Here is a 15248-nt window from a genome sequence, read left to right on the forward strand (position 1 = left end):
TTCAGTTGAGGGCTTTAGATATTATGTGCAATTCCTAGATGACTTTAGTTGATACACATGGTTGTTTCCTCTCTGAACAAAGGTAGAAATAAAATATGTATTCATCAAAGTTCATCATCTTGCCGAAAGGCAATTCGGTCACAAACTCAAGTGCTTGCAATTCGACCAAGGAAGAGAGTGCATTGCATTGCAACCTTACCTTATTGAATTAGTCATTTTTTTTAGATACTCTTGTGCTTACATTCATCAACAAAATGGGAGATGTGAATGTAAACATAGGCACATAGTAGAAACAAGATTAACCCTTCTTGTTCATGCTTTTATGCCCCTACGTTTTTGGTGGCTAGCCTTTGATACTACTGTTTTCCTTATTAATAGGATGTCGACTACTACAATTGGTCACATGTCACCTTATCAAAAGTTATTTAATCATCAACCCGTTTATGATACCTTAAAAGTCTTTGGTTGCACTTGTTTTGCTTTCTTTCGCATGTAGAATGCCAATAAGTTTGATTTTCACTCTGTCAAGTGTGTCTTTGTTGGGTATAGTCTTGTTCACAAGGGTTATAGGTGTTTAAAACCATATGGTAAACTCATTATCAATCCAAGTGTCAAATTCAATGAGTCTGAGTTTCTTTTTTCTCAAGGCTCATGTTGCTCTTCATCCATACCAAATACTTTACAAGAGTCTCACATATAATCTCTTTATTCCTTTCCCTTTGTTGCTATTCATCCTACTTCCTCTGGTGCAGCTCCTGGTCCCTCTACAACAGTTAGCCCTGAAAACAAGTCCACTAACAATAATGCAACAAGAGATCATTACTCTAACTCTGCATCTGTAACACAATCTTCCCCTTTACCTACAAAACCTCCCAAGAGACAACCAAATTATTAACCTAAAAATCTTTCTTCACCTTTACCTAAGAGTCAACCAAACATTCACACTTAAAGCATTTCTCCACCTTTGAGGCAAATTGAAAACACAACCACACAACCTACAAACATAGCTTCCTCTATCAGTTTTCCTTCAACTAAATCTCTCCAAACTTCATCTCTGCCAATTATACCATCACACATTATACCTTCATCTTGCTCACTTGAAGTGGATCTTACATTGTCTAAATTCTTTAAAGACTCATAGTCCACTTAGCCATTAGCATTAAACACTCATCTTATGTTGATAAGAGCAAAAGTTGTAGCCATAACTTCTGCTTAAACCTGCACTGATAATGATTATCCTACTGCTTCTATTACTACACAAAATGTATCCTCTACTCCCATTATTGCTTCTACACAGTATCAAGTTGAATTAGAACCAGAATCAGTATTAGATGCCTTAGCTAGTTTTGCCTGGAAAGCAACCATGAAAACTGAGTTTGATGCACTGGTTCATAACAATACTTGGACACTTGTTCCCGTGTCTCCTAATATGAATTTGGTAGGAAACAAATGGGTGATCAAGACCAAGTTCAATGCTGATGGTACATTATAAAAGTGCAAGGCAAGGTTAGTTGCCAAGGGTTTCCAACAAACCCCTTGTTTTGACTACTTTGAAACCTTTAGTCTTGTAGTCAAACCAACACAATCAAGATAATTCTGACTTTGACAGTAACAAATGGTTGGGATGTTTAACAAGTTGATGTAAACAACGCATTTCTGAATGGGACCTTAAATGAAGAAACATACATGCGGTAGCCGATTGGGTTTGAAGATTCTTCTTAGCTTACATATGTATGCAAATTGCAAAAGGCGTTATATGGTCTTAAACAAGCCCTAAGGGCTTGGTTTGACAAATTGAAAACAGCCTTGCTTGGCAAAGGATTTCTGAACTTTATTTCAGATTCTAGTCCTTTTATCCTTAAGCAAGATTCTTGTCTCACTTATGTGTTGGTGTATGTATATGATATACTCTTGACAGGGTCCAATCCAACCTACATTACTCAGCTGATGCAAGAGCTTAATGATCAATTTGCTTTCAAGACTCTTGGCTCACTACATTATTTCCTTGGATTGGAGGCTATAAGAACTTGCAAAGGCATTCATTTGAAGCAAGCTAAGTATGTGTCTGACCTATTAACTAAGACCAGATTGTTAGATGTAGACACTTGTTGTACACCTATGGTTGTGGGTACAAATTTGGCTTCAAATGATAGTGAATCTTTTGAGAATCCTAGTCTTTTTCGTAGCACAATCGGAGCACTTCAATACCTCACTCTTACCAGGCCTGATCTCAGCTTTCTAGTTAACAAACTCGGTCAATTGTTATCAGCTCCCACTAATTTACAATGGTAGGCTTGCAAAAGGATTATGAGATATGTTAGAGGAACAATGCATCATGGGTTATATTTTAAGCCTGCAAGAAGTTTAAGCATTGAATGCTACGTTGATGCTGATTGGGCAAGTAATTTGGAAGATAAAAGATCCACTAGTGGATATTGTGTGTACATAGGTCCAAATTTAATTCAATGGAGCTCAAGAAAGCAAAAAGTAGTTGCTTTATCTTCCATTAAAGTTGAGTATAGGGCTTTGGCTCAAACTAGAACAGAGGTTGCTTGGTTACAAAGTTTGTTTGCTGAGTTGGGCATACCTATAACTTCTAAACTTATCATTTGGTGCAACAATGTAAGTGTCACTGCCCTGGCATCTAATCCAATATTCCATGCACGAACCAAACATATAGAAATAAATGCCCATTACATAAGAGAATAGGTGTTGGCTAACAAGGTGGCTATACAATATGTGCCATCCAAACTACAAATTGCAAATCTTTTGACCAAGGCCTTGTCTGCTTCCCAATTTGCAGAATTACGGCAAAAGCTTAATGTAATCAATAAAGAAGAAATGCATCAGTAATTGTAAAACTAGTTTGTGAAGTGAATTGCTATTGTATTATGTTATTATAGAACTATTTTATGAGGAGATTTGCTATGAAGGGAATTACCGTTGTGTTCTATTTTTGGTGCTTCATTATTGAAGTGATGCTACTGTGATGCTTCAGTAGTAATGCTCCAGTATTACTAATTGGTGCTGTTGTGTTTTTGGTGCTTTAGTATTGTGAAGTGATGCTGCTAGTAATGTTTCAATCTGAAGCTAGTGTTGTGTTCTGTTTCATTATTAAGTTGTGCCACTTATGTACTATTTTATTCTATAGCTGCACAAAAGATGTTTTTGTTGAAGTCGTAGAATTGATGCCTCAATTCTCAGATCAGTTCAGAAGCTTTCAGAGGACAACAAGATTTTCTCAATTCTTCTTCCAGTATGCTTGGCTTGCGGGGGAATGTTCAAGTAAAAAGAAAAATCAAGTGTGATCTTCAAATAGATGTATGCAGCTTGGTTTGAGGGGGAATGTTGACCAATAATCAATAGAGGCAAAATTCTAATTAGGCACAAATATAATTGTCATACGGTACTATTTTACTTTGTCTAAGATTCTTTGTATAAAAACAGAATCTTTATCTTCCTTACTCACTTAATCAATACACATTCGAACCAGTTAGCTTTACTGGTTTTCTTCAACTTTTCTCTACTTTAAATAAAACATAGGCATATCCTTGATACGGTAAGGGCTTTAAGATTTCAGGCGGGTCTATCGATACTATTCTGGGGAGACTGTGTGCTTACAGCGGTTTACTTAATATATAGACTGCCTTCGAAAGTCATAGGTAACAAAACCCCTTATGAAATCATGTAAGGAAAAGAGCCAACTTTTGATCACTTAAGAGTTTTTGGGAGTCTTGTTTATGCCCATGACAACACAAAACACAAGGATAAGTTTCAAATGAGGGGGAGACCTTGTATTTTAGTTGGTTATCCCATAGGGCAAAAGGGATACTAGGTTTATGATTTAGAGAGTCACAAAATATATACGTCACGAGATACTACATTCTTTGAAGATGTGTTCCCTTATAAAAGAAATGATTTTGAAGCCATAGATAGTTATGAGATGGAGCAAAGAGAATTAGATTGGGAGGTTGCATTAGTGGAGCCATCTTAAGCGCATATAGAATGCAAAGTCGGAGAGTCACATGATGTAGCCCAATTTGGGATAAGCATGGGTGTAGATAAGAACCCAAGTATTAAGAGTAATGTAGAGTTGACATCAGGGCCTAGTCTTAGACATGATGCAGAAATTGAATTATAGGAGCCAGATGCAAAAGGGAGTAAAGAGCAAATGTCACACTTGCGTACTAATGAAAATCAGACATTTCCCAAAGATATAGGGATTCCAGAGCAAGAATTAGGCCATAAAGTGCAGAGAACTAGAAACCAGCCAAAGCATCTCGAAGATTATGAGACTGAGCTATCACCCTCTCTTGCACAGTCACGGGAAACCACACAGTCAGTGAACTTGGTAGAGTATCCCTTGTCACATTTTGTGTCTTGTGAAAGATTTTCATGTTCACATAAAGCTTTCCTCGCAGCCATTACATCCTATGATGAGCCAAAGTCTTTTTCAAAGGCAGTGAAGTATAAGCATTTGAGGGAGGCGATGGAAAATGAAATCAAAGCTCTTGAAGACACATGTACTTGGACCTTAGAGCACCTGCCACCAGGAAAGAAGGCCATAGACTCAAAATGGGTTTTCAAAATTAAATACAAGCCAGATGGGAGCATTGACAAGTACAAGGCGGAACTTGTAGCAAAGGGGTTTACATAGATTGAAGAAGTAGATTTTATGAGACTTTTGCACCGGTTGCAAAGTTGGTTATTGTATGATGTCTTCTTACTATGTTTGCTATCCAACAATGGGGAATTCATCAACTAGATGTCAGCAATGCCTTTTTGCATGGTGATTTAGATGAGGAGGGGTACATGAAAATCCCACAAGGTTTTTCTCAACAGGGAGATACGTGTATATACAGGTTACGAAAGTCTTTGTATGGTCTACGCCAAGCTTCCAGAACTAGCATCACAAGTTCACTACTTCTCTCATAAATATCACCTTTCGCCAATCAAAAGTGGACTATTCGCTATTTACCTATGAGGATGATGAAATGTTTGTTGTGGCATTGATTTATGTTGATGATATTGTGCTTGCAGGAAATAGTAAGGCGAAAATTGAGGATGTCATGAGGTATCTAAGGGTAAAGTTTCCAATTAAGGATTTGGGGCCATTAAAATATTTTTTGGGTATAGAGGTGGCGCGTTCCTTGGCCGGCATTGTCATTAGTCAACGGAAGTATACTTTAGATATACTTGAAGAAAGTGGCATGCAAGGCTATAGGCCGTGTTCTACGCCCATGGAGTTGAACCATAAGCTATCCACGGAGAAGCAAGGTGAGTTGGTAGATGCCATGAACTACAAGAGACTTATTGGAAGGTTGCTTTATTTGACCGTCACAAGACCTGACATCAGTTATGTAGTGCACACTTTGAGTTAGTTTGTTCACGGCCCAAGACATGCACATATGGCTGCCAAAATATGTGTGCTACGCTACTTGAAGGGAGTGCTAGGCCAAGGACTTTTACTCATGTCGTCAAGGTCATTATGGCTCAAGACTTACTATGATGTAGATTGGGGCGGTTGTCCTATGACTAGAAGGTCTACGACAGGTTATTTAATCACACTCGGAAGCTCACCAATATCCTGGCGAGCAAAGAAGCAATTAGTGGTTGGGCGTTCATTCGCTGAAGCTGAATATCATGTCATGGCAACCACAATGAGTGAGGTAAATTGGTTGCATTGGCTATTACAGGATTTAAGGGTAGCACAATGCCGACCGACTCCCTTACTTTGCGACAACCAAGCTGCATTACATATTGCAACCAACCCAGCTTTTCACGAGAGAACAAAGCACATCGAGATGGACTGTAATTTCAACGCAAGCAGATTACATCGCAAGAGATAGAACAAATAAACAACTAGCTGACATATTCACCAAAGCTTTGAGGGCAACCAAATTTCGAATGTTACTTGGCAAGTTGGGTATTACGAATCTTCATGCTCCAACTTGAGGGGGAGTGTAGAATATATTGTTTTGATTGGACTTCCTTTTTGGGTTTTGACACTTGCCTTCTAGCCTGTAATATAATAGGCATAATATCCTTATTTTTCTGTCTTGCCTTAGATATATTCAAGGCATGCCTATACATATACTTGATCAGATTGTGAAATGAGCAACCGATGATTTATACATTTCCATCATATTCTTCACCCCACGCTAATATATCTGAGTAGTCATGCCCATAGCAGTTAGTTTAGTACTTCACTAATAAAATGTCCTTCCGTCGTCAGTAGAAGAAAAGTAGAGCAACAATAACGGCACTCACCCAGTTTCAAGACTGAACGGAAGAGTACTGGAAAAGCCCGGCAGCGTCCGGACGATTTGGCCACAATCTGCATTTATAAAATGAAAAACAAACAACCAAACCAAACGTTTCAAGCTCCACCATTGGCTATAATTTGAAGACATGATAATTATGACAAGCAACTTCTGTTTGCTCGAACCAATCAAATTAGTGTAAATTGATTTAAAAAGTAACGTGGGAGACAAAAAAAGGAAAGTTAGGTTGAGTAGAAAATTTGAAAATGAAGCTCCCAACAAACGGTCTAGCAAAGAATATTGGGTAACTGTAAGTCAACTCAATGTTGAATTGTCTGTACAGAAGTAATCATGTTGTATCAAGGAAGAAAACAAATGAAACATAACGCTATCCATTACTACATGCATGAGAATTTCCGCTATCCATGCAGCCAACTATCTAACTAACTGTATACATTCACATCCTTATTTTCTTTTTGTTTTTCAAATTTAGCTTAATTCACAAAATAAATTATATTTCCCACTACATACCAACAATTGAGAAATGCGTATCAATAACATCTCAATAACTCACGAAATAGCATTGTAAAGTTATCATGTGATCGTGACTCAGTTATCACAACACATAATTTTAGCGTTTGGGAATGAAATTGAAATACGACGCAAAAATGCATTGGAAAGCTTCAAATCCATAAACTAATAAAATTCTACTCTAAAATGAAGTTTATTTGAAGTGAAAAATCCAAAAACTATAACTGATATTATTATACGTAAGAAATTATGTCATAAATGATATTTTTGAGATTAAAGTCGTTTACTATAACTGGTTTTTATTAGAATGGATATTATTATAATATAATTTTCTTTTAAAAAAATCATTAATTGTTTAATCATACAAATGTAAGAGATTTTATAGTTTAAGTTATATAAAAGAGTTCTAAAAATGTAAAACGAATAATGAAGTAAAATTGTAAAATAATATAAAAATGTCTTTGATATTGAAATTTTAAAATATTAAAATTAAAATTTTAGCTTCTTTCAATAGATATAAACTATATTTTATATGGCAATTAACTTACAAGAAGTCAGTTGACATTAAAGTACTCACTAAAGCCTTAAGTAAGCCCAATTAAAACGCCTTTTAGACGAAACAATTAGATGAATCATATTAAATTTCCCAATTTTGGGATTACATGTAAAGATAGCGCCTAGATTCAATAGTGTCTCAAAAAAGATCTCTTACCCAATTTTGACACTCTTTAGGACCAAATTATACTTCATACAATAGCAAAAATCGATTGGCTATCGGCCATTAAAGAAAAACCCACTAAATAACATTGGATTATCTGTTGCTAACGGTTGCCATCGACGTAAATAACAGGAACTCAGAAAACAGAGAGAAGTAAAAGAAGAATTTTCTGGAAAAATGGTTAAGCTTTTCTTATTAACAAAACAGTAGCTACACTTTACAATTTATACTCATAATTGTTTTGATCCATGTCAAAATATATCTCTACCGTTCATAACAAAATGAAACGAACACAAAACCCTTCATCTGAACCCTTTGATTCAGAGAGAATCTTTTTCTGTTCAGGTGCGTACTGTATTGAAGAAGAAGAAGTTCACGTGAGCTGTTGGTTGGCGCCAAATTCAATTTCTTTTAAACAAATAGAAACGACGTCGTTTCTTGCTTGAGTTTTTAGGCTTGCATGCACAGTTAACATCGTCCCTCAAGCCAAAAAACTCAAAAAAATCACAGTGCTCAAACCATCAAGGAACTTCAATTCAGTGAGCTCAAACTCAGTTTTCGTCCCTTAGGCCTAAAAACCCAGAACTCAAAATCAGATCAAACTCAGAACTCAACACATCACATAACTTCATCTTAGTGAGCTCAAACTTAGTTTTTGTCCCTTAGGCCTAAAACACCGGAACTCAAGTTCAATCAAAATCAACACTTTCTCCACACATTTTAATCTTCAGTATTTTTTTATTCGGATCTGGAATTTGATGCTTGTGCTTGAGACAATATTGTCCCTCAAGCGCAAATTCAGATGGAGAAGTAAAAATACAGAGTTGATCACAAAGAAGATGAAAATGAGAACCTGACAGAGGTTTGGTTAGGAAATCTGCAACTTGAAAAGAAGAGGCAATATATTGTACAACCAAGTGCTTGGATTGAACCATTTCATGAACAAAATGCACATCAATTTCGATGTGTTTTGTGTGTGCATGGAAAATGAGGTTGGAGGCAAGGGCACCTGCACTAGTGTTATCACATTAGAGATCTAGAATACCCGGAATAGAAATGTGAAGTTCTTGAAATAAGTTCTGAAGCCACGCTATTTCAGTGGAGGCTTTTTCTAAAGCATGGTATTTAGCCTTGGTAGTTGATAAGGCAACAACTTGCTGCTTTTTGGAACTCCATTGAACCAAGTTAGGACCAAGGAAGATGTAATAACCACTGGTAGATTTGCAATCAAAGAGACTGTTGGCCCAATCAGCATCTGCATATCCTTCAAGCTGCAAAGTGGTACCTTTGCGAAAAGTGAGACCATGGTTAAGGGTCCCTTGAACATAGCGCAGAACATGCTTACAAGCTTGCCAATGATTGATGGTTGGGGCCTTAAGAAACTGACTTAACTTATTTACTACAAAGGAGAGATCAGGCCGAGTCATAGTGAGGTATTGTAATGCACCAATGAGACTTATATATGTGGTGGGTTGTTCAAACAGAGGACTTTCATCAAAGCGTAATTTTGAACCAATGACTATTGGAGTTGCACATGAATTACAATTTTGCATGCCAAACTTTAGAAAGATTTCCTGAGCATACTTGTCCTGATTTAGTTGCAATCCATGATCAATGTGAATCATCGAAATGCCTAAGAAATAGTGAACAAAGCCAAGAAATTTGAGGCCAAAAGTTGTGTCCAAGTCAGCAACAACCTATTGAATAAGAGAGCTATCATTTCCAGTTAGCAAGATATCATCAACGTAGACTAGTATATAAAAAATAATAGGGTATTGAGTGTAGTAGAATAGGCTGGAATCAGAGGTGGAATTCTTGATTTTTTTTCTATAATAGGCAGCTTTTGAATTTGTCAAACCAAGCCCGTGATGCCTGCTTTAAACCGTAGAGTGCCTTATGAAGTTTGCAGACATGATGGGGTTTAGATGAATCCAAAAAGCTCTAGGTTGAGGCATGTAAACTAACTCAGAGAGTTCACCATTGAGGAAGGTGTCGTTCACGTCAACCTGCTGTACATCCCAATGATGGTAGACTGCTAAAGATAGGATTACACAAATTGTTGAAGCCTTGATAACGGGAGAAAATGTTTCAAAATAATCGATACTAAGGGTCTGATGAAATCCCTTGGCAACAAGTCTTGCCTTGTACCGTTAAAGGTTGCCATCCGCATTCAGTTTCACCTTAAAGGCCCACTACCAACTAATGTCATATCATTGGTGTAGGGGACTAAGGACTAGGTCTGATTTTTTTAGAGAGCCTCATATTCCTTAGTCATAGCTTTCAACCATAGGGGATTAGTTGAGGTTGAGGCAACATAAGTAGGTTCTGTGTGCGAAGTAGGAGCAACTGAGATGAAGAGCAGTTGCCTTACTTCTGGTGAGCATCGGATGAAGATTCTATACTGAGGAAGAAGATGGTTGTACAGATGAGGAAGGAGCACAAGATTGATAAGATTGAAGATCAACTTCCAATGTGATTGGAGGTTGCATTGATAAGTGGTTTGGAGAACTAGCAGAGGCTCCAGGCAAGGTAGAAATCCTAGGAAGATCATGTTGTGATGAAGGTATGGGCAAAGAGTTAGTGGAATTGTAGACAGGAACACTAGGTGGTGTGGATGATCCAGAGGAAATATCCTGATACTGACATGCATTGGAAATATCAGGATAAGATGATGTGATGGTGGGAATCCGCTAGGTCTGAGATGACAGCGTTATACTAGTTGAATCAGAACCTGGAAGATTATCAATAGAAAAGTTGATAGCAAAAGGAAAAACAGCCTCATTGAATTTAACACTCTACACCGTATAGACTCTACCCTTAGAATTTAGGCATAAATACCCCTTATGATGTGCACTATAGCCCAAGAGAATACACTTTAGTATGATGTGCAAATTTGTATTTCTGATATGGTCTAATAAAAGGAAAACATTGGCAGCCAAAGGTTCTAAAAGCTTTATAATCTAGTGTTTTATGAAAAAGGAGAAGATAGGGGACTTGCTTAGACAAAACAGAGGAAGGTAGCCTATTTATCAAATATACGACTGTGTGAAACGCAAACCACCAAAACCAAAGTGGCATGGAAGCTTGTGCCAACAAGGTCAGCCCCATCTTTGTCACATGCCGATGTTTTTGTTCAATCTTACCATTTTGCTGGTGCGTATGAGAGCAACGATGGCAAAAATGAACTCCTTGTGCAAAGAACTTAGCCAAGTGTCTAAACTTACCTCCCCAGTCAGATTGAAAAACCTTTATTTTGCTATTAAACCGTTGAGACACTAGCTGAGTGAATTGTTGAACAACTTTGGTAACTTCGGATTTCAACTTGAGAGGATATATCAGTGAATACCTAGTGTGATCATCCACAAAAAGTAAGTAATATCTGAATCCTATGGTAGAAACTATAGGCATAGGTTCCCAAACATCCGCAAAAACCAGTTCAAAAGGATTATATGTTTGAGAAACAGAGGGTGGAAACAAATTTTGGTGAAGTTTTCAATATTTCAAGCTTCACAAAAACTTGTTTTATTTACTACATTATCCTTTATATTCAGTTCTGGTACAAGACATTTCAAGACAGAAAAATGAGGGTGAACAAGCCTCCTATGCCAGAGATCACCTTCACTATCAGATACTAAAGACTGAGTTTTATTTTCTACTACATCAGACATATTGCTTGAGACTAAGAAACTGGATAAAATTGTCAAACAACCAAGAGTAGATTCTAGCTTGTGAAGAGGTTTTGAAGAAGTGGTGGAAACTTGTGATAGGAAAAATTGAGAGGATTCGGGAGGAGAAGACACATCTTGTTGACTTACACCATTTACAATGGGAATATCAAGTTGATATAAGCCATTGTGCACGAACCCTTTAAGAAGAACCACCTGTGAAGCCTTGTCCTTAACAACACATCCGTCAGTAGAAAATTCAACTAATACATTGTTGTCTCTGGTTATTTTAGATATACTAAGGAGATTTTTTTGTCACTTGTCGAACATATATTATTTTTTAATTGTAAGGATCTGTCAACACAAAAAGAGGGGAGAGCAGTCAAACTTGTGTGAGAAATATCAAGGCATTGGCCACTTCCGACTTGTAAGGATTTGGTCCAGTGTATTGGTTCTTGATAAAGAGATTTGTAGATCAGTAGTTATGTGATGAGTGTCACCGGAGTTAATAAACCAGTTGGGATCTGATATTGTTAGAGGAGTTGCCGTCAAATTGGATTGTTTAGCTCTAGAATACTACTTTAGTTGATTTGCCCCTAAACTTCCAGAGTATTGTTGTGATTAATTGATCTAAGAAGGTGAGTGGTTGGTAGGTACAACATTCTGAGAGTTCATGATGATACACCATTGAGGCTAAGTTTCTGAAAGGTTGGGTTGAGTAATAGTTGGAATATTTAGGTTGAGTATTGTCAAAATAGGCTTGTGCAAGAGCCATGTTCTGAGTAGGTTGTGGTGATGAATTATACTCAAAACCAAAAGAAGGTATGTGATTCTAATTTCCTTGAAATGAGGTATCAAAACGATGGTAACATTGACGAGCTATATGACTATCTTTTCAAGACAACTGACAAAAGAGTCGTTGTTTGTAAAAGTTTCTTCCTCTTCCTCTACTTCTACCAAAGTTAGGATTATACAGCTAGAAATTTGGGGTAAATTGATACGAATTCTTAGGTTCATTCTAATTCTGAGAGAAAGGTTGTGAAAATTGATTTGGTTGTTGTTCTGAGGTTTTAGCTATTGACATGGTAGGTTGAGGTTGTGAGTTAACAGATTGTTTGTTTGCTATGAAGGCAACAGCTTCATGAAAGCCTATGTAGGCTGAATGTTGTTTGTCCAACTTCATTTCATGTTTATGCAGCAAGAATTGTGCTTCTTGCAGTGATATTTTATTACTTTAGGTTAAGGTTGCTATCATTGCATCATATTCCGATCCAAGTCCATCAAGCAAGTATAATAACAATTCCTCATCAATCACCGTCACACCACTTGTGGTTAAGGATCCAACAATTTCTTTCATTTTGAGCACATAGTCATTTATACTAGAATTTTCTTTTTCTAGTGATCTGTAATTGATTCCTTAGGTGCAAGATCCTAGCCTTAGGATCTGTTTAAAAATGCATCTCTAGAGTATGCCATATCTTATATGTTGTTTCACAGTTTGCTACATGCCTAAACATTGTTTCTGAAATAGAGGACATTAGTCAACTGAACAAGAACACTTTTCATAGGTTGGCACATTGTGTTACATTAGTGTTACACGCTGTGTTTTCTTTGCATTCTTCACATTTGGCATTCCCAGTTATAGCCCAATCAAGCACCATAGGAAAGTTTTCTGTTAAATTATCGGAAATATAACTGGGCTCGAATTTGAACTTGGTTTGTTCAGCAACAAACGCATAGGTGCACCGATCGAGGTCCGAAATATTAGTCTGACTCCCATTGTCAAAGCGATATGCAGTATAATTGATTTTTTTTAGCCCTTTAGGAATATCTATCTGGCAACACATAACGAAATGCACCCGGTTTCATACTTGCGATTATCGATTTGACCTCGAATGAAAGCAAAACGGTTACAGCTGATAACTGTGAACTTGTTTTCTGTGTTAGAGACGGTGAGGAAGTCGGGCAGCTTGTACCAGCTGTACCGAGATGTGATGTACTTACCATCATAGCACCTTCTTGACATCAAGCTGATGATGTGTAACTGACCGTTGGTCATGTTGGTAACATGAATATCTGATTCATTCTTATAAAGTGGTGTGGGAGGACTGGAAGAATGGTTGCAAGTGATCAGAAAGAATCTTTTCCTGTTGAGGCGTGTTTTGTATTGAAGAAGAAGAAGTTCACGTGGGCTGTGGGTTAACACCAAATTCAATTTCTTTTAAACAAATTGAAACATTGTTTGTTGCTTGAGTTTTGAGGCTTGCATGCACAGTTAACCACAAGGTTCAAATGAAAGAATCGCCTGATAGCAACCGATAAACTTATATTGATCATCGATAATTAGCGAGAAATAATAACTGTTGCATATCGATTCTCCATTTAACAAAATTCACACACACAAACTCCATTCATCAAACACCAACAACTCAAATACACATTCTTCAATCTCTATTTCCAATCGAAAGTCGTTCAATGAGTTTGCTTTGTTTTGGTTTGCACACTAAACAGCCAAGACTACGCTTTCTTCGTCCTTGATACAAATCAGGGTTTCTATTCTTTACCCCCTTGAGAGATAAGGAGCTAGTTTGCCCTAGGATTTTGGAAACCCAGTTCTCGGTATGACTCCATGACCAAAACTCAACTCATGTGCGTTGACTTGGCAACAATTACCTTTATGCCTTTAACAACCTCTTGGAGAATTAAAATTACTGAAATAGCCCTCATATAACCAAATTGTATGAAAAAACAACAGAAGGTGCTGCTTTGCTAATGGCTTATAACTCAAAATTAATTATAAGTTATCAAATGAAAAAAAAAAAACAAATTGTACCAAGGAATTGGACTTAAAACGACATTTGTTCTTGCTAGTCAAAGTGCTACTAAATTATATTATTCTTGGAACACTTTTCATAGGTTTAATTAAACCCTTTTACGTTGAAATGCATAAGAAGCAACAGGTTAGGAAAATTAAGGGTTTGTTTGATTTTTTACCCAAAAATAATTTTTAAAACTAATATACAATTCAAATTTTGAGTTGTATCTTAATATTTTTATTATTTTAAAAAGTTTTTGATATAATATTCAAAACTATTTTCAGATTAAAAACTATAGAAAACTACGAAAACAATTTTTAATTGTTTATGATTTTACACTAGTTTTTAGAATTGTATCCAAAAACTGTTTTAAAAAACATTTTGACTCAACAGTTGTTATATCTCTTATTTTGAAAAAAAAAAATTATATTTAAATTCTATATTAAATAGAGCCTAAGAAATTGTTCTTGAATTTATTCACAAACCTATTAAAGGAATATTAATATTCTTAAGAATTGTACAAACTTAGAGATTAAAATCGATAATATAATTGAAAATAAAAACATATTGATTTTCTGAAAGAGGAAATGTAATATAAGAGTTGAACACGAATTTACAAAAAACTATAAAGGATGGATCTTACCTTTGATTAAGGGTCATAGTTTCCATAGTTAGCATTTCTATAGGAGATTCATTAAAGTTTAAAACCATTATGACTCTTTATCACAGAGTCCATGAAAGAGAATTTTATAGAACCAGCAGTGGAAGTAGAGGGTAGCTCACCCGGTTACAATCTGAGTGAGAATTGGAAGAAAAAAAATTATTTATTATTTATTTTAAGTTTATAATTTATAATTTAAATAATTTAATTTTGCAGAATGAAATATCTCTTAAAACTATTAAATAATTTAATTTTATAACTCCCTAAACACTTTTGGTTAAGCAAAAGAATAAATATACAAATTATAATTCATAGAATTCATGCAAAAATAGATAAATTATTGTTATAGTTTTCCATATATACCTTCTTTTCTTTCATTTCTGTACCTCTTTTTTTCTTAATTTTCTTAAATTCCTAAATTACAAACGACTTTACTTGTCTTTTCAACAAGATTAAAATAAGTTCAATTTAACATATAGACACTTTATCATTATTTCTCTTATTTTCAAAAAAAAAAAATATATATGTATTTTAAATAATTGTTAGGAAAATTTCCTAATTGTCGGCTAACATTAATTATATGTTAGTTTTGAT

The 15248-nt window shown here is 35.9% G+C and overlaps 1 protein-coding gene across 1 annotated transcript; it reads left to right on the forward strand.

Annotated features, from left to right (window-relative positions):
- The first annotated feature begins 4728 nt into the window (after positions 1–4728).
- On the forward strand, positions 4729–5381 carry LOC116111889 (uncharacterized mitochondrial protein AtMg00810-like). Its single transcript, XM_031398049.1, has 2 exons — positions 4729–4828; positions 5041–5381. The coding sequence occupies exons 1-2, from the start codon at positions 4729–4731 to the stop codon at positions 5379–5381; spliced, it is 441 nt and encodes a 146-aa protein (XP_031253909.1).
- The last annotated feature ends 9867 nt before the right edge of the window (positions 5382–15248 follow it).

The sequence above is a fragment of the Pistacia vera genome, unplaced genomic scaffold (genome assembly GCF_008641045.1).
Source record: "Pistacia vera cultivar Batoury unplaced genomic scaffold, PisVer_v2 Contig653, whole genome shotgun sequence".
NCBI lineage: Eukaryota > Viridiplantae > Streptophyta > Magnoliopsida > Sapindales > Anacardiaceae > Pistacia > Pistacia vera.

Coding starts and splice junctions, on each gene's coding strand:
- LOC116111889 (XM_031398049.1), top strand. CDS start 4,729: ATGTTTGCTATCCAACAATGGGGAATTCATCAACTAGATGTCAGCAAT. Junction 4,829..5,040: donor GTACATGAAAATCCCACAAG/GTTTTTCTCAAC, acceptor TTGTGCTTGCAG/GAAATAGTAAGGCGAAAATT.